The 19,505-nt window shown below is 45.1% G+C and overlaps 1 protein-coding gene across 1 annotated transcript in view; it reads left to right on the top strand.

The window, feature by feature from the left end:
* MRRF (mitochondrial ribosome recycling factor) overlaps positions 1 to 19,505 on the top strand; it is a 49,205-nt gene that overhangs the window by 3,146 nt on the left and 26,554 nt on the right. The window contains exons 2-5 of the mRNA XM_037142190.2: positions 2,129 to 2,335; positions 5,320 to 5,475; positions 9,556 to 9,674; positions 16,125 to 16,216. Coding sequence (XP_036998085.2) covers positions 2,152 to 2,335; positions 5,320 to 5,475; positions 9,556 to 9,674; positions 16,125 to 16,216 — 551 coding nt within the window. The 5' untranslated portion in view covers positions 2,129 to 2,151. The remainder of the gene's footprint in view (positions 1 to 2,128; positions 2,336 to 5,319; positions 5,476 to 9,555; positions 9,675 to 16,124; positions 16,217 to 19,505) is intronic.

Below are 19,505 nucleotides of genomic sequence, written 5' to 3'. Positions count from 1 at the left end.
GGGTTGCTGGTTTGATTCCCAATCAGGGCACATGCCTGGGTTGTAGGCCGGGTCCCTGGTGAGGGGTGTGTGAAAGGCAACCATACATTGATGTTTCTCTCCCTCTCTTTCTCCTTCCCTTCTTCTCTCTCTAAAAATAAATGAATAAAAATATAAACATAAAAATTCCATCGGGAGAAATTATTTTTATTTGTGATACTCATTTGCTTTTTTTTAAAAATAATGATAAGAACAGGTTTTATTAAGCAAGTGTTATGTCCCTGGCACTGTGCTAGGTGTTTTGCATATACTCATTATCTCAGTTTAAGATCAGGATACTTTTCTCATTTGCAGATGAGGAAAGCGATATCCAGAAAAATGGAGTACATTGCCCAAAGTTAAAATTTACGTGCAGATCTGACTGATTCTGGGCTACTTGTACATCAGTAATGACATGTAAGCTTTCTTCATTGTGTCCCACACTGTCATGAAAGTCTTCAAAAGGGAAAGTGTCAAAGCTATTAATAGAGAATCCCTTCGGGGGACTCTGGCTGTCTGCTAGCCACTGGGCCAACTCTTTTATGCACATAAACTCATTTATTCTTCCCAACCCTAAGAAACAGCTATAATTATCTCCCTTTGACAGTTGATCAGGGACATTTCGTCAGGGATGGAGCTGGCACTGGATCCCCAGTCTTCCTGGCTGCAAGGCCCATTGTACTGCATCAAAATTTAGGATGGGGTTTTCTTTTGTTGTTGCTTTAATGAGGTATGAGACTGATTTTCCAAGATAGTAATGTCCAGGTAGTTGAGGCTAACTGGTCGTAATTTTTAGCTGAGTAGTAGCCAGATTCCTGGCAGGAGCACTTGTCAGTTCGCTAGGACTGTGTTCTATCCCAGAGGGGGCTGTAGGCTCTCGCGTCTTTCCAGAGTCAGAGACCTCGGAAATATAATGTGTAACTTGTGTTAATGCAGAGAAGGGTGGCATTTTCCAGAGCTTTAGTTCTATAACATGGAAGACCTCAAACCTCAATCATGCTTCAGACTCACATTAAAGTAAAGTGCATTCTAATTGGTAATCAGTGCATAAGGAACCAAAGAAAATTTTAATTAAATGCTGTCGGGTGAATTTTCCAGTCATTTTATGCTTGTTGAAATGGTTTTCTTACTTCAAGTCCTCTTCCTTTCTTACTTCAAGCCCTGCCCTCCCTTTGTACAGTATACCTTTATCAACATTTTGAGCCTATTTTCCTATAGGTATTTAATTAGCATCATTAAAGATTTAGGCTGCTGGGCATTCGCTTAACTCTGTGTTCCTTGTGCACTAAGGCAGTTGGTGCGGTGGAAGGAGTGTGGCCATTTGGAGTCCTGCAGACTTGGGCCACTTACTGAACTCTCTGTGAGCCTCAGTTTCTTTGTCCTGTAAAATGGGGCTAGTACTGGGTTGGCCAAAAGGTTTGTGTGGTATTTTCCCAAGGTAGCTCTAGTAGCGCTTAGTGTCTTTAAGTTCATTCAAAACAATTTTGTTAGATTGTATTGTGATAACTGTCATATCAGTGTGCATTTTTAAAAAACTTACCAAAATTGGTGAATTTTTATGTAGCCATTTTAATATTGGAAGTGGAAGAAAATAAGCAACATTTTTGGCATACTGTGGTTTATTATTTCAAGAAAGGTAAAAATGCAACTGAAATGCAAAAAGGATTTGTGCAGTGTATGGAGAAGGTGCTGTGACTGATTGAATATGTTTTGTGGTTTGGGAAGTTTCATGCTAGAGATTTCACGCTGGACAGTGCTCCATGGTTGGGTAGACCAGTTGAAGTCAATAGCAATCAGATTGAGACATTAATTAAGAACACTCAGTGTTATACTACATGAGAAAAAGCCAACATACTGAAAATACCCATATCAGTAAAGTTACTGGTGAAAATAAAAAAATGTGTCTTTTACAGAAAATACTAAACAGACTTTTTGGCCAACCCAGTATTTTTTGTAGGTGGTTGGGAGGGAGGAGGATCAGAGACAATGTATTTAAATTGTCTAGCACATAGCTTAGTTTATAGGAGTTGTTTGATAATTGGTATAAATTATTTTTTGAAATTGTAGTAGAGTCTGTTTTACTTAGAGCTTTTTGTCCTGCTCTCTTCAGATGTTCACGTGGAGTCTTCAGCCATGGCCTTGGGTTTAAAGTGCTTCCGCCTGGCCCGCCCTGCCCTTTGCAGCTCCCTTGCGGCCTTGACCAGACCTGCTTCAGAAGCAATGCTGAAGACAGTGAGCGGGAAACAAAGTGGCTACAGGCAAGACATGGCCCGTCCAGCTGTACTGTCCCGTCATTTTGCTACCAAGAAAGCCAAAGGTAGAGACCTGTGACCTCCTCACCCCTCTCTTACATTTAACCCTTCAATTATCATAGCTGGAAGGATATCAGAGGTGTACTGAATTTCTCCCCTTGCCACGTGAAGAAATGGCATCTCAGATGATACGATTGATTAGCTTAAAAGGTCACAGTGACGGAGAACATCGGGTCTGTTTTCTCATTACCTTGTTGCCTGGTATGTTAACATGGCTAGAAATGCCTGTTTCTTTCTTTTAAATTTAGATTTAAAGGTATAAGTGCCAAGCACACCAGAATGCTTGAGGCATGGATCAACATATTTTCTTCTTATAAGAAGATCTATGTTGGAAGTAAAATTAAAACCAGAAGGTTGTTGGATAAGGGGTATTAGAGCCGTGGATTTAGATGGATGATCTTAATGGTTTGTGTCATCCAAGAATGAGACTTTGATATACCCCAGATCTCAGCTTAAATGTCGCTTCCTCGGGGAAGCCTTCCCTGACCTCTTAGACTGGGTCAGGTCCCTTGTTACATGCACTTGTGCGCACTGTTATTTTACCTTTGATGTACTTAGCACAGCGCTCATTAATTAGTTAATTCATTGTAGGTTTGGTTATTGTTTGTTATATGTCTTCCATGCTGGGCCCAATAGGGCAGCGTCTGTGTTTTTCTTGGTTGGCGTCTAACAGGGCCTGACACACAGCTGTATCAAAAAATTTTGTTGGGTAAATGAGTGACAGAATATTGTCAAGCAGACCTGCTATTGGCGGAGGTGGGTCGGGGTGTCTGTGCCTACGGATGGTGCTAGAAATGCTGCCAGCCAATTTTTCCATTGACTTTCCTTCTCATGGTTTCATGCAGACCTTCCCTTTTCTGTTCATGGGAAAATCAACAAGTTGCTGAAAGGTTATTACTGCCTAGAAGACTTAAATTCTGTTAATAGGGACAATAGTAACAACTTTTGATTCATGCGTTGTATTAGATTGTTTACAAATTCAGCCACATTTAGTAATTTAGTCCTTCCAAATTATCTGTTGAAGGGATTATAATGATCCAGCGAAGGAGTTCTTGTGATTATCTAGTGAAGCGCAGATCTCACCATTTTGCACATGCAGAAACGCGAGCCATGTGTGGGAGACTTTTGCCCGTGGTCAGAGCCAGTTAGTGGCAGCCTGGACCGGGGGGCTGCCGACACCCTCAGCATTCAGTCTTCATTACCCGCAGCCCCGGAGCAGCACCTTTGCACATTCCATTGGTGACTTCGTTTTTGTCTCTGATTGCCTCTTTGAAAAGTAGGTTTGGCTTTTTCATTTAGCTTCATTGATTTCTTTTCATATCAGGAGTGCTGATCCTTCGTGGGTTGCCTGTGTCGCAGGTGTTCACTTAGCTTTTCACGTTACAGTGTCCTTCCTATCAGATTCCTCACCTGCAAATTTTCAACATGAAAACTTGGTTTTAAAAAATCTAAAATTGAAAAAAATTATTTTTATTGTTTCTAGCATCTGTTGCTGCTCTTGGAAAGTGTGCTGTCATGCTAAACTTTGATCCTTTATGGATAATTTGTTTTTTCTTGCTGGTTGTTCCTAAGATCTTTTTGTTCTTGGTTTTCTGCATTCACAAGGATCTGAGTGTGAATTTACTTTCATTATTGTCTTTGGATCTTGTGTTTCTGACTCTGAAGATTTACATCTTTCATTGGCTTTGAAAACTCTAAGTTATTACCTGGTTAGGAGCAGTGAGGCTTTAAACCTGACCATGACACAAGGAAACACGAGTTTAAAGAGGTCACTTGCTGCTTACTGGTTGGTTACTTTGGGCAAAACATTGAAATGGCTGTGCCTCAGATTTCCCATCTGTGCAGTGGGGACAGTAATAATCTCTGTTCTTCCTACCTCAAAGCTGCTTTGAGTATCTAACAGAAGAATGTACTTGAACTTGCACTGTAAATTGTAACATGCTATACAAATAGTACAGGATCTAGCTAACTGTAGATGTTCAGTAATCTTTGTTGTGAATGAATTTCAATAAATTTTTGTTGAATGTTTAATAAATAAACCACTGTAGGATAATGTTATTTAGATGTTTTTTTTCCTACTTCCCCCACCCTCCATAAAGACATACAAGAATATTTGTGTTACTCACCAAAGTTATCCGTGTGTATACACATCACAGAATGCATGTGAAAAACTGCCCTCCTGGTTTGGACACAAAGCAGAATTTTATTGAGCTTCCAGTGCTGTTGATTTCCCAACATACAGTGTAGGCCGCTGCCACTGCCCCTGGTGGTGTGTGACGTTTCCGAACCACTGTTGTCCCGTTCGTCTGCACCAGCCGTCAGACCCTTTGCGTATCCTTGTCCTAGCACTCATTTAAAAATTGATCCATATATTTCCTGTATCTCTAATTAGATTTTATGGAGGCAGCCTAATGAAAAGTTCATGGGTTCAGGATTAGGGAGATCTGGGACCACACTGGGTTTTACTCTTTCATGACCTTGTGACATTAGGGAAATCACCGTACCTTTCTCATCTTCTGTTTACTTTTCCGAAAAATAAGGAATTAATTCACGTAATGGAGTGCCTGCCCTGTGAACAGTGCTCTTTTAGGTATTTGAATTACTTAATTTGTATCCGTGTAGCAGCCTAGCATTATAGATGTTATCCTTGTTGGACAGGTAAGGAACCTGACACCCGGAAAAATCGCGTGGTGCCCAGGGTCATAAGGCTCGTTTGCGTCCAAGCCGGGATTTTCACCTGGGGTTCCTCTCCATGAAGTCTGTGCCTTCTCTCGTACCCAAGAAAGTGCTGTGCACAGCGCTGGGGCTCTAGCAGGCGCTCAGTAGCCGTAGGTGTTTTTACAGGGTAGTGATAATGTTCTGTCATTTTCTAGCATTTGGGATGTTGCTCTAGCATTTGGGTTGCACATAGTCAGCACTTCTTCACTGATTGTTTATTGTTTATTGTCTCTGTTCGTTGTCTGCTGTTCTTTTGTTCTTGACTTTATAGCCAAAGGGAAAGGACAGTCTCAAACCAGAGTGAATCTTAACACTGCCTTGGTCGAGGACATTATCAGCTTGGAAGAGGTGGAAGAAGAAATGAAGTCTGTTTTGGAAGCACTCAAGGATAATTTCAATAAGACGGTCAACATAAGGACTGCACCAGGTGAGTGACTGAACCATCTGTTTTGGGGAGGGGCTCAGTGGAAGGATGCAGGCTTTGGCAGAGTTGCGGTTCAGTCCCAGCGTTGATGCTAACTGGCAACTGTGGGCAGTTACTGCACCTTTCTGGTCCTCAGTTTCCTCGTCTGATTCCTCCTTTATAGCTGTGGGGTGGGTATCAAAATAAGTGAGGTGACATATGTAATGGTTCTGGCGCAGTGACTGGCATGCAATTATCATTTATCTAGCGGTTCAGCAAACAGTTGTCCGCGCTCAGCGAGGCACTATGCTGGTACACAGCGGTGACCGAAACAGGCACGGGGTTTCGTCTCATGGAGTTACACTCTCAAAAATTTGGAGTTTTACCGTGATTGTTATAAACACTATATATGCTTCTCGGAACTTAGCCTCATGGTAACTGACATCTTCGGTCTGGTGTTTCCAATTCATCCTATTTGGCCATTCTTATCCCTTACCGGGAACCAACTGGCTGCAAACCTGCCCACCTGAGGCATTTCTGTACCCCTGAGCTTGACCAGGAAGATTACGTTTGGGTTAATAACTTCCTGAAAGTGGCTTTTCTAAGTGGGAAATGTCAGAACTGTCTAGGAGAACTGTTTGCAGATGTGATGGAAGAAGTGGGTTGTCAGCTAATGGTGCAGGCAGGCAGGAAAAATCCAATTGCTGTTAAATTGGCCTTTTGGAAATTGTCATCATACTAGAGTCGAGCCTGGGACCCCCTCTGAAGGTATCTGTGGGAGCTTGGGCTGTTCCCACTCACAGCTCAGTTTGGGTAGCTCGTAAGGAAACTAGGGAATACTTCAAGCAAACCAAGTGAAAAATATACAGCTCCATTTATAAACACCAGCAGAAACTTACCGAGTTCAGAGACAAGATCCCGTGTGGAACCAGAGGACCACTCCGTCATTTGTCAGCCTTCAGACTGGGGCGTTTCAGCTTTTGCTGACAGTAGAGCGTGCCATTCAATCTCTCCCAACTGTTTATTTTAAACTTGCTTATTATTTTAGGTATGAAACTGATAAAGTGCTTTGTCTCCCCTGTGCTTTCTGGCCTGTTAACATTCTGTAGCCGAAACCAGAGAGCAGTTTGAGCGGAGCCAAGGGAGAAATGTGATACTTAAAATTAGCCAGCAAGCTCCATTCTTGTTGAACTTGAAAAGATGATGGGCCTGGAAAGAGGTTGGGAGTGTAATTTGTTACAAGTTAACCTCTGAGGAAATGAGGGGCAGGAGTGAGGCCGAGGGAGATTCTCACTGGGGACAGATTGAGGGAAAGGGTTCGTGGTGCCTTGCGTTGGTCCGGGCGGAGCGAATGGGAGCGCCGCACGGCGTCCTGCACGGCGTCCTGGGAAGCCCTTGTTGGGACTTTGGGCAGAGGAGCGCGGGCCCACCAGGAAAGCTGAATTCAGGTCCGTTTTCAAAAGACCTCCCGTTGGTATTGCCTCTTTGCTGCTTTCTCTTTAGGGCTTTGTTTGTGTAACGTTTTATGTAGGATTTGGGGCTGTGAAGAGACTGGGTGAGCCAGGCTGAATGTAGCCAGTCTTTTCTTCTTCTTTTTCTTTTTTTGGCTAGATTCTTCCATATCATCTTTCATTTCCATCTGAACCAGCAGGCACTTTTCTTCTTACACCTCCGTCTGTCTGCCCACAGTTTCTATCTCCAAGGTGTTGATTGTTTTTAATAGTTGTCTAAGGTACGGGTTTGTTCATTTGTCTCTTCTTGCCCTTTCTCACTCGCCCATCCACATATACATCCATTTATTCGTCAAAGCATCATTGAGCACTTACTGTATACTGATTAGTAGGTGCTGTAGACCGAGAAAAGACATTCTCCCCACCTTTGCTGAGCCTAGAGCCTAATGTGAGGGATACACATGAACTAAAATGTGTAAAACATAGTAAATCAGAGAGGGAAAGCCCTTAGCTCTGGAGCTGGTCAGACCTGGGTTCAAATTCCAGCTCAGTCATCAAGGGCTCTTGTGACCATGAGCAGGTTACTCGCTGCGCCTCTGTTTCCTTGTCTGTGAAGTGATGGAACTATCCCAGGGTCACTGTGGCAGTGAGAGCAAATGAACTGTAGACACGTTTAGCACAGTGCCTTGCTCATAGCGGGTGCTCAGCCCTCATCGGTTATCATCGTTATAGAAGTCCACAGACGGTGTTTGGAAGCTCACAAGGGGATTTGTCATCCAGCCTAGGAGGCCAGGTGAGATTGACAAGATTAGAAGCTATTACAACTGAGTGTTAAAAATTATCAGGGGTTATCTGAATAGACAAGGGCATTCTCAGTAGAAGGAAAAAAATATATGCTAAAGGTCTTGAGGCCAGAAAGAACAGACTATATTAGAGAAATTATAAATAGGTTAGTTTGGTTAAAACATAGGAGAAAGTTCAAGAAGTGATGCTCATCAACATCATTTATTGGGCATTTACAGATGCCAGGACACGGTTATAAGTGCTTTCCATAGCTCTTTCATTTAACCTTTGTAACTACACTGTGAGCCCCGTGTAGAGATCAGGAAACAGACACCCAAAAGGTTGAAGGGGTCTGCCTAGGGTCACACAGTCAGGAGGTGGCCAAGTTGCTATTTGAACCCAGAACATTTGCCTTAGAATCCAGACAGCTTTTACTCCTGCACCTCTGGGGCTTTTCTGGGTGGAAGCCAGTGGTGCCAACCACCTCCTCTTTGTGACGACACGGAATCTGGTTGAGTACCTCTAATCCGGTCGTTGGGCCGTAGCATCATGCCGTTGTTCAGTCTGCTGGCACGACGCCTCGTTGGTTTAAGAGACCCCTTTCCCCCAACCCCTCTTTCCTCTTTGTGCCTCAGGATGAGGCATCCATGCAGGGTTCTTACTGTCAATAGTAAGATTTTCCCTCTCGTTCTCATTTGAATGGGAAATCAGAGATTTTAAATAATGTCCTTTTTCTACCTATAACTGTGGCTTTATTTGCTTGCTTTATTGGGTTTCTGAAGATTTTGCCCAAGGTTTTCTAGAACTCAGATATAGATGAAGATCAGATCCGGGATAACAGTTAAATGTTAGTAGTTGGTGTTTGTTTTTCCTAAAGGGAGTCTTAAGTACCCAAATCAAGGTGGGTGGTATAATGAAATGGCTTCAAATCTGGCTGCATGTCAGAATCATGCAGTGATCTTTTAAAAAAAATTATAGGCTCCCAAGCCCCTATAGAATTGGGCTCTCTGGGGAGAGGGCCCAGAAATCTAAATTAAAAAGCTCCCTGCTGATTCTGATGCACAGCCAAATTTGAGTTCCACTGGTACGAGGGGAAGAACCTCAATTGAAATTAGCATTAAGTGTACCTGATCTTCAGGGGTTAGTATGAGGTTCCTTTTTTATGCTTATTTTTTGGTGCTTACATTCTTGGTTGTTTATATTATAGCTATAACCCTCATTTTAATGCTATAAGGTAGTTATGTTTTGACTGAGTTGGAAACCGAGGTATAGAGAAGATAAGTAAACCAGCCTGAGGTTTCATGGTTAATGAATGGCCAAGTTGCTGGTGGGGTGACCAGCTCTTTCCAGTTTGAGCTCTTTCCAGTCTGAGCTCTCAAGAGTTTTGTGTCTCTGGACCCCTCAGGCCCAGGCAAATCAGGATGGTTGGCCACCCTGGTTGCTGGTAAGGAATTCCAGCCTAGTTCTGTCAACACGTCAAAGCCTTTTCCATCACATGACACTGCTGTGCCTATGAAAGCCCCGTAAGCCCCAGCTGGTGTGGCTCAGTGCACTGAGTGCTGGCCTGTGAACCAAAGGGTCACTGGTTCGGTTCCCAGCCAGAACACATGCCTGGGTTGCAGACCAGGTCCCCAGTGAGGGGCATTCGAGAGGTAACCACACATTGATGTTTTTCTTCCTCTCTCCCTCCCTTCCCCTCTCTCTAAAAATAATTTTTTTAATATGTATATTTTAAAGAGAAACCCCCTTGAATAGTCTTGCCACATTGATCGGGGGCCTCTAAATATTAGCTGGATCTGAATCAGACAGGGACTTGGTGTGGGGCTGCGAAGGTCCTTCTGAGTTCTAAGACCCTATAATTGCTTTTTAGGGTCCCTCGATCACATCACTGTGGTGACTGCTGACGGGAACTTTGCTTTAAACCAGATTGGCCAGATCTCCATGAAGTCGCCACAGCTGATTTTGGTGAACATGGCCAGCTTCCCAGAGGTAAGGTGGCCTTGCTAAAGGGGTCCTTATTCATGGTCCATTTGGGAGTGGAGGAGGCTGGGTCACGTCAGGAGGAAGCGTGCCCTTCAGTGTGGGAGGGAGCGAGAGGCCAGGCATAGTAAAGGGAACTTAGGGATAAGGAAAAGCTCGTGCCTGTTTCTGAATTCCTTTTCCGCTAAACTCACACTGTAGAAGCCAGGCAAGTGACCTGAATGCTGAAACAGGCCCCATCTAAGAAAACAATAGTGGCCATGCAGCCTGGAGGGGCTGGGGTAAACTGGGGAGCCTGAGCCCCGTCTCAGCTGGAGGGGAGCAGCCCCTGCCCAGCTCCTGCTGGGCATCGCCAGTGTCGCCAGATATTAAAATTTTTATGTCCAGAAGAATCCCATAACCCAAATTTTTATATAAGATCCTTGTAAAATATTGATAACGAATTCACTTTTTAAAAAAGATTGTAAGAAAAAAACACATAACAAGCTACCAGTCTGTGACCTCTGCGTTCGTATTTGGAGCAGGTCCTCTGGGAAGTCACGTTCCTCTCAGACTGGACTGGCCATTGCAGAGCATTGCACAGAGCACAGTGCTTCCGAGGCCAGCAGCTGGGATGCATTAGATTATTGCAGCCTTGGGGCTGTGCTTCTGAGTCTAGGTGAGGAAGACAGTGGGGCTTTTCCTTATTGGTCCAGTGGGAATTGACCTGGAGTGGGAGTCCCAAGGACCTGGAACCCAGTCCCATCCCCCCTGCTAGTTGGCGGTTTGACTCTGCTTCTCTCTCTGGGCCTCCATTTCCTCATTCGTTAATAGGAGATGAAGGAATCTGAAGTCCCTTCCTGTCCCCTTGTCTGTTTCAGTGTGTCAAAGACAGAGACCAAAGGTGAACCTGCTCCATTTGACAAATGGACTAGAGATATGAGTAAGGCAAAGCCCTTGCTATGAACACTTTCAAGTCAGAGGGCTCTTGGAGCTAATGCGCCAGGCACAATTCCCTATTCCATTCTCCATACCTCAGGCAGAGCCTGCTTTTAAAAATATACAATGGAGTATGTCACTCTCATGCTTTACATTTACCAGTGGCTTCAAGGAATCTTTTTTCATTTTTTTATCCTACCCGAGGACATGCTTATTGATTTTAGACACAGGGGAAGGGAGGGAGACAGAGAGAGAGAGAAACATCAATTTTAAAGAGAAACACCAACTGGTAGCCTTTCATATGCCCCCCAACCAGGGGTTGAGCCCGCAACTGGGAATTGTGCCCGAGCTGGGAGTTGAACCTGCAACCTTTCAGTTTACTGGATGACACTCCAACCAACTTAGCCACACCAGCCAGTGTCCAGTAAGAAAAAGATTACTGTGGCTTGGAAGGCTTGGTAAGATGTGGCCCCTGCCTGTACGTCCTGGTGCCTCTAGTCCCGTGCCACCAGTAGCCTTGCACACCGCTCTGGCCACTCTGGTCTCTCAGCTCCTCAAACACCCCACACTCTTTGCATCCTTAGGGCTTTGCATGTATCTTTTCCTCGGACCGCTCTTGCTTGGCTAATTGCTATCTATGTATCTTTTTATTTGCCACTTATTTTTTTATTCACTTATATTTCTGTTGAATTGATTGAGGTGACATCAGTTGGAACACAGGTTACATGTCACTTTCCCAGGGAAGGCTCCCCTCATCTACCCAATCTAAAACCATCCCTCCGCACTAACTTCTGTTATGAGCCCGGCTCTTTTCTTCATTGCACTTATCATTACCCCTGGTGATATATTCACTTACATTTCTATTTTCCATCTTACTTTCCCTGGACCGTGAGCTTGGAATGTAGGAATCATCTATAGCTTATTCATTATGTCGAGCACCTAAAACAGTGCCTGGCACGTGGAAGCACTCAGTAATACTTGTTACTAGGTTGATGGAAGGGAGGCTGTCATTCCTGGTGTTACTGAGGAGCCGAGAAATGGACGGAAAGGGAACTGTCACCTCCTCCTCTTTCTGGGCCCCTCTGCACCGCGGAGGCCTCTCTGCCTGGCTCATCTAATCCCATAGGCACTGCAGGCCAATTTAGGGAATAGCCTCCTAATGACACAGCTTGAAGACCTCATCAGGCAGATTGCTTTTCAGAGCCAGCCACTTCTGTTATTAAATAGCAAATGGCATTCACAGAAGAAGCACCTGATTGGCCACCAGTGCGTCTTAGGAGGCAGGAGGAGGTATTAACAGCTTAATTTTTTTCCCAGGAAGTTGGAGTATATCTTTGTTTCTTAACCAAGGCATCTCTGCCATTTCTCCAAGTTGAAATTCTGTGGGTTCTGAAGGAAAAAAGAACCAAACCTTTATGAGCATCTCGGTAGAGACGCTCTTTACAAGGACAGAATGAGGAAGTGTGAGTTACATTGTCTTTTGAATTCCTTTATCTCATCTGGTGTATGTATTAAACAAATAGCCTTAACTAAACATTTCCTTCCTCCACTTCAGAAGCAGCCTGTGGAGTACCCAGGTTCATAGCTTCGAAACGCTGAGCTAATGTGCTCCGTGTTTATGTAATTTTTTGCTGTTTCACATGCGGCTGGCTTTCTTTCCAGACCTGCGCGTTTCTGTGTCATGCCGTAGTGACACAATGCAGATTTACATGCATAATCTCTTCACATGCACTGAAGACAGAAAACTGTGTTGCATTTGTTTAACATGTGTCCTGCTTGATAAATGATACACATAGTTGCTGCTTTTCATAAACTTGCCTGCAGCTAGAGTTAATGATGGGAAAGAAAAGAAGGGAGTAAAAAACCACAGCGTGATTTGAACAAGGCAAATAAAAAAATTTTGCAAGCTCCGTTATTGCCCTTGTAGAAGGAAGAAAGCTGATGCATACCGAGTGTCTGCTGTGTTGCCAGGCACCGCTTTCTCGGGCTTTGTTTCACGTGATCAACACAGGTTCTCTCTGAAACTCAGCATTATTTGTTCCATTTTATGGATGACACAGCCGAGGCTCAGAGAAGTAAAACCCCTCCTGCGGGTTCACGCCGCCGTGATAGAACCAAGATTTGAACACAGATCTGTCCGATGCTGACGTCTGAGCTCCTTTTGCCATTTATTCATTCATTCATTCAACAGATATTTTCTGAGTCCCCGCAAGTTTTCAGGCTTTATTTGAGGTGCTGGAAATCACTGATGATGAAGACAAACAGGGCTCCCGTTTTCATAGACCTTACATTCTAGGGACTCTGGGATATAAAGAAAATTGAAGGCCAGTGATTGATTGAAGCAGCACTAACCAAGTTGCCTCGAACCCAAAGGGTCAAGGACTTGTTCACCTGTCTGCAGAAGTTTTATCATCTTTGCCCTCTAGCATAGATTAACTTAAGAATGGCAAGAGCAGACATTGCTAATTGATGACAGCACTCTTTCCTGCCTGACCAGATGGGGTCTCCAATCTTTTTTTTAAAAGATTTTATTTATTCACTCTTAGAGAGAGGGGAAGGGAGGGAGAAAGAGAGGGAGAGAAACATCAATATGTGGCTGCCTCCCATGTGCCCCCCACGAGGGACTCGGCCTGCAACCCAGGCACATGCCCCAACCGGCAATTGAACAAGTGACAGTTTGCTTTGCAGTCCGGCACTCAATCCACTGAGCCACACCAGCCAGGGCTCAGATCTTTCTTAACAGAATGCTCCAAGCAGCTGCAACCAGCTGGTCAGCGATGCTGTTTGGGAGCAGCTTGTTTGCCCTGGGGCACTGGTGCGCAGTCCTTCAGTGAGGGGACAAAGGCTAAGATACAAGATGGAAATACGCACCCTGGCCAGTGGCTCAGTTGGTTGGAGCATCGCCCATGCACTGAAACAAAAAATGAAAAGGTTGGGGGTTCAATCCCTGGTCAGAGCAGATACCTAGGATGCAGGTTTGATCCCAGGTTAGGGTGCGTACTGGAGGCACCCGATCGATGTTTCTCTCTGTTTCCCTCCCTTCCCTCTCTCTAAAAATCAATAAACATTTCCTTGGGTGAGGATAAAAAAAAGATGGAAATGAGATAGGAATACAAGCCTTTTTGTCTGAACTATGAGTAGTTCAGAAGACGTGTTGGGAAAATGACTGTAATTCTGTGAGTCTCTGCATCCTACCACATCAAACTGAAATACACGTATTTAGAATATTTTAGAGCTACCTCTTCTAGTAGGTTTCATTTTGCAAAGAAACCTGATTTACTCTCCTGATTTACTTTTTTCTTCTGCATACGAAAGGACACGGAACAAGTGAACTGTAAAATAAGGTTTTGGGGGGTTATGTGTATGAAGTGAAAGAAAGGAGATGAGATTTTCTAATAGATCCGAGTCTGTTTATCAGTGTGCTCGTTCAGCAAGCCTTTACGGAGCACTTTGCCGTGTGTCTGGCTCCGAGCCTTGTGTTGGGAGGATGTGAATACTGAGACACACGGACTGGCCAGCTTGGTGTCTGTGGCTGGTGCTCCTGTGCCCACAGGGGAAGGTCGTGTGGAGACATTTGGCTCCGGTCCTGACGGGTGGGATGGTGCCGCCACAGGTTGCCAGTCGTTCAGTGAGCAGTGTCAGAGGAGGAGGATCGGGAGACTGGAGATCAGGCCACCTCTTCAAAGTGTGGATTCTCCCTCTATTGGTAACTTTAGAGCACCTGTGTCTCGTTTTATTGAGGAAGACAGCTGTGCTCCTGCAGAGGCGTGTTTCTTTATTGGGCTCTTTTATTTACCTTGGCCAAACCCTTCATACACCAGACCTCATTCCAAATATTTTGGGCTATTAAAAGAAAAATCAAATCCTCTGTGGTACAAGTACAAAGTGCGTGGAGCTGGGGCATCTGGAAGGAAACGGAGGCAGAGCGACACCACCGGACCATGAGCCGAGGAGTCCAGTGTCCCCTCAACGCTGCCAGCAGGCGGGGGTGTGAGGGGCGAGGTCCTCGCTCCAGCCCCGGGCCCTCCGGGAAGACCCAGTGTGCTTGGGGCTGCAGCCTTACCCCGCAGGTCCCTGTAAACACAAGGAGGGGACTGCCCTTGGTTATGTCACAGGTCCCGTCCAGCTCCCATAGTCTGTGGCCAGAGTACCACTTTAAGAATGTATTGTTTTAAGCAGTGGCCACACTGTTAGATTCTGTGCGCAGCCTCCCAAGGAAACGATTCATCTGCCTGTGAAAGTTCTGCTTTATCTTTGGACCTCACAGTTTCCCCTCGTGTCCTTGTAGCAGTAAGACCATGTAGAAAATGAACCATAAGTTCCCTAGGCACCACCTCAAAACTGAAGCCAACCCTGGGGAAGACAAATAGGCATGTCACACACCCCAGTCTTTCGAACCAGAGGTCGAGGGAGGAACTCAAGGCTGAGAATTGGCCTCATGAGTCCAAGTGATGTGGACTGGCTGTAGTCAAACCCAACATTTTTTGGAAAAACCTCATTTTTACGAATTCCACACTGCCATGGCAGCGAGAGTATCTTTTCCACACTGCTGTCTTATCCTTAGGGTTGCATACCGGCGGGTTATAATGCTGCTTGCAGTGAGGTGAGGCACTGTGGGAAATCCGTGTACCGGTGCACAGCCGGGCACAGCGGAGAGCGGAACTGTGTCAGAGACACCCTGGAGGACGACAGGCAGGACAGCAGTGCGTCGGCAGTGATGACATCAGCTCAGCCTTGGTTGGGGCTTTGTGATTCTTACCTTTGTGCTCTAAGTGTACGTAATAACTTCCCCAGCTGTTTCCGTGTGGGCCAGACGCAGAGTGAGATGCCCTGCTCCTGCCACCTCCTTCAGTCCCCTCCGAGGTGTAGGGACCATGTGGTCTCAGCTTTTGAAGTGGAGGCTCAGAGAGGTCCGGCCTGTTGCCCAGGGTCACATGGTAAGCAGGACTGGGATTTGAACTGAGATCTTTCTGACTCCCAAGCCCATGCCTTTAAGCCCGTGTATCATTCTGCCTTTTCTGGAGCACGTATCAGCAGAGAGTCATTGTTCATTCCAGAACATGAGTGAGGTTGGTGTGAGTGTAGATACGAATGAGTTAAATTTATTTACTCATTCCAAATCGGCACTGGTATATTTTGAGTGTAAAATGTCAACTGGAATTTTTAATGTATAAAATCTTTCATCTGTCTTTACACCAATCTTTGCACAGACCAGCCCCCCTCCCTTGAGGATTTATTGTGGTTTTGATCTGTCTTGCCTCAAACCATTGAAATCTTTTCAAAGAAGCAGAGCTGTTTTCTTTTTATTTTTTCCTTCTCTTTGCTTTTTTCCCTCCCGCAGTACACTGGTACCAGGAGTGGACACAGTTTGCTATTCCGCTTGATCAAAGCGCTCTGCACCAATGTAACTTCCTGATCTTACTGGTAACAGAACTAAATGTTTCCATGTTCTGCCAAGACGGGTTGCCAGTTATCGACAGAGGGCTTGCATCTGGTAATAATTATTTACTAATTCTGTTTACCTTTTGATCTGGTTTTCAGTGTACAGCTGCAGCTATCAAGGCTATAAGAGAAAGTGGAATGAATCTGAACCCAGAAATGGAAGGGACGCTAATTCGGGTACCCATTCCCAAGTAAGTGAGCCAACCTGGATAAGTTTTGATGCGGCAGGAAAGTTGTTCTTGGAAGGAAACCAACCCCATGAGACTGTCAGGCCAATGACTTACTTTACCTGTACTCCCCATCCTGGCAAATTCTAACGCTTTTTAAGGTCCGGCTTACTGATTCAGAAATATTTACTGAGTACCTACTACGTACTAGGGGCTGGAGATGCAGCAGTCAGCCTGATAGAGCCCTTGTCCTCGTTAGTTTACACGCTGGTGGGGAAGAGGGGACCCATAAATAGATGAAGCCATTCCAGATAATGAAATGCTGTGCGGGAAGAAAAGGCAGCGAGACCCAGCAGACGGAACTTGCTGGGGGCGATGGTGGCAGGGACACTTTTAGCCTGGGAGGACTCTTTAAGGGAGCACCCCTTGCTGAGAGCTGAATGACGAGGAGGAGTCATTCCTGGCTATTTGGGCAGAAGGAACTGCCCAAAGGCCCCAAGGCAGAAAAGATCTCGCTACTTGTAATCTCGAATCCGTGTTTCTTAAATAGTTGTTTTTACATCAGTCTTTGCTTGTTGAAGAATTTTAGGCGTAAGAACAGACTATTGTTAATGATATAAACATAGAACTTAGACTTTTAAATGAATAAAAATGTACAGTCGTTCCCCCTACATCCATGGTTTTGCTCTTAGCATTTTTTTACCCACGATCAGCTGCGGGCCAGAAACATTAAATGGGAAGTTTCAGGAATAAACGATTGATAAGTTTTAAATTGTGCGCCATTCTGACTGTGCGATGAAATCTCAAGCCGCCCGCCGCGTCCCACCTGGGATGCGGATCATCCCTGTGCCCAGCGCGTCCGTGCTGTGAGTGTTACCTGCCCCTTGGTCACTCCGCAGCCGTCGGGGTCGTTGGGTTGGTGTCTCAGTGCCTGTGTTTGGTCACCTTCATTTTACCTGAGAGTGGCCGGAGGCTCAAGAGTGGTCAGGCTGAGGGGCCGTGGAGCGCTGTAGCTGGAACTAGACCCAGGTTTACTTCATTCCGAAGGCTCAGGATACACCCACGTTAGCAACAAGTATTAATCCCGAAACAGAGTCCAGGGACTTTCCCCACTGAACTTTTTTCTTGCTTTATGACCAAAAAATGACTGTCTTACTCCCTTGTGTTCTCAGTGTGGCGTAAGTCAGAATTAATCCTCTCCCTTGAAATTGTATGACTTGGAAGCAATACAGCCTAGTGTTTAAGGATCAGGTAGATCTGGGTTCAAGTCCAGTGCGTGTTTGCTGGTTAGTTCGCTGACTTGCTCAGCTGTTCTGCAAAAGTGTCACGTGCCAGGATCCGTGCCTTATGCTGGAGACGTACAGACCTGATGTTTGCTTCCAGGGAGCTCACAGGCCATGCCTTGGTTTGTAATACCTGCAACTTACTTGTAGAGCTTACTGTACCCACAGTTTACAGATGGAAAAATTCAAATTCAGAGAAACTAAGGGACCAGCTCAAGCTCACGTGGCCAGTCAGTGGCAGCCAGGATTTGAGTCCTGCGCGTCCTGCCACCAGGGTGCAGGCTCTTCTCCTGTGCTCCCTGAGGAGACGTGGAGTCCGGGGAAGCAGCAAGGGTGCTCATGGACCTCAGGAGCAGGGTTTGCAAGCGGGGTGGACAGTAGTCAGCTGGTTTGTTTTTTATTTCTCGCTTTCCTGTCCGAAATCTTGGAAAAGCCGCTTAACCTCCGTGAGCCTCGGTTTGTTCACGTACCAGGTGGAGGGGCTGCTCTCCGTGGCCTGCCAGGTCCCGTGTGGAGCCCATAGTCTGTGAGCCACGAATTTATGCTGCTACACGCTCACTGCTGGCTTCAGTTCCTCCTAGTGTGGCCTGGTTGTGGATCCCATTTTCCTTTAGAAGATCTAGTTCACACAGTGAGCGTGCACGTCTGCAGCCCCACTGGGCGCAATACACTGGGTGCAGTGTATTGTATGTAAGTGTGAAGGTGCGAGTTTCAGGGAGTTTGACTTGAGTTTCCAAAGAGCTGGGGATCTGTTACATTGTATTTTACATTATTTTATGTTAGCTAATGGGAGTAATCCAAGAGAAAGTTGATGGACCAAAACCGCCTGCTCCTGCAAACCTCATTTTTTATATACTTTCTTCCCTTTGACAAGGTGGTCAGGTCATGAGGCCCCTTACTGGATTGTACGTTTGGTAGTTTTCCAGATAAAAAATGAATGATCTGTTCTTTATTATGGAGGCTGTGTCATGTGAGAGGATAAAGGTTGATTTAGATGAAAAAAGGACCAAGGTTTATATTTGGTTTTGGCAGTGACTTCCATTTGATTCTGGGCATGTCACCCAGGCAGCTTGCTGCCTTCTAGCTCCTTATTTGTAAAATAAGTAAAGTAATAATGATAGGTAGAGATTTGGTAGGATTTATAGAAAAAATGGATTAAGGGGTATGATCTCTATAGAGGCAAGAAGCTATATAAATATAAGATACTCATATTATTCTAATATACTTTGAATTATATATGTAAAACAGGGCAGTACAAAAATAGGTTTACAGTTGTATGTGAAACAGAGTTTATCCTTGTATTATTAATTTATTATTATACTATTTTCCATACAAACAACGGTAAATCTACTTTTGCTTCACCCTGTATATACATACACAATTTAGGAGAAAAGGAAGGAGTGAGGATGAGAATTAATATGTTGAGTACCTACTATGTGCCAGGAGCGGTGCTTGACATACAGGGAAGGTGAAGAAAGAGTTAAACTTGTGCCTCTGTATTCCAGAAGCTTACAGTTGAGTCCTGGCTCACCTGCTTTTCAGCTGTGTGGCAACGGCACCGGCTGCACCCCTCTGAGTCTCAGAGAGCTCATCTGTACAGGGTTTATAGGACGTGCCTAATACGGTTACTAGGTGGTTTCAGTGAGATAGTGTTTAGCAAGCACCCAGTTGGTGCAAATGTTCTTTCATTCCCTCTCCCATGTAAGTAGGATCATCATTCGCTTTGAAGGCTGAGGAAGCCGAGATACAGAGAGGTGAGGCTTTGGCTCCGGGTCGCACAGCTGGAAACTGGCAGAGCTGTGAGGAGGAAACTCACACGCCAGGGCTGACGTCAGGAGTCTGGGAGGTGGGAGGGAATCGGTAGCATAACCTCCTAGGATCAGTTTCTGATTATAACATGTTGAGTTTAGTTCTAGGAAAATCTGCCTTTCCTGATTGATCGTGATTCTTCCTGTGCCTAATGATACTCGGCAAGTTTGCCTTTTTGCCTTAATTCCGGATGCCCAGAACTCAGTTTTATTTTCAGTTGC

The sequence above is a fragment of the Artibeus jamaicensis genome, unplaced genomic scaffold (assembly GCF_021234435.1).
Source record: "Artibeus jamaicensis isolate MK-2021 breed Jamaican fruit bat unplaced genomic scaffold, CSHL_Jam_final scaffold_1964, whole genome shotgun sequence".
NCBI classification, from domain to species: domain Eukaryota; kingdom Metazoa; phylum Chordata; class Mammalia; order Chiroptera; family Phyllostomidae; genus Artibeus; species Artibeus jamaicensis.
The sequence above is the reverse complement of the archived record's forward strand: the minus strand, read 5'-3'. Positions and strand labels throughout refer to the sequence as shown.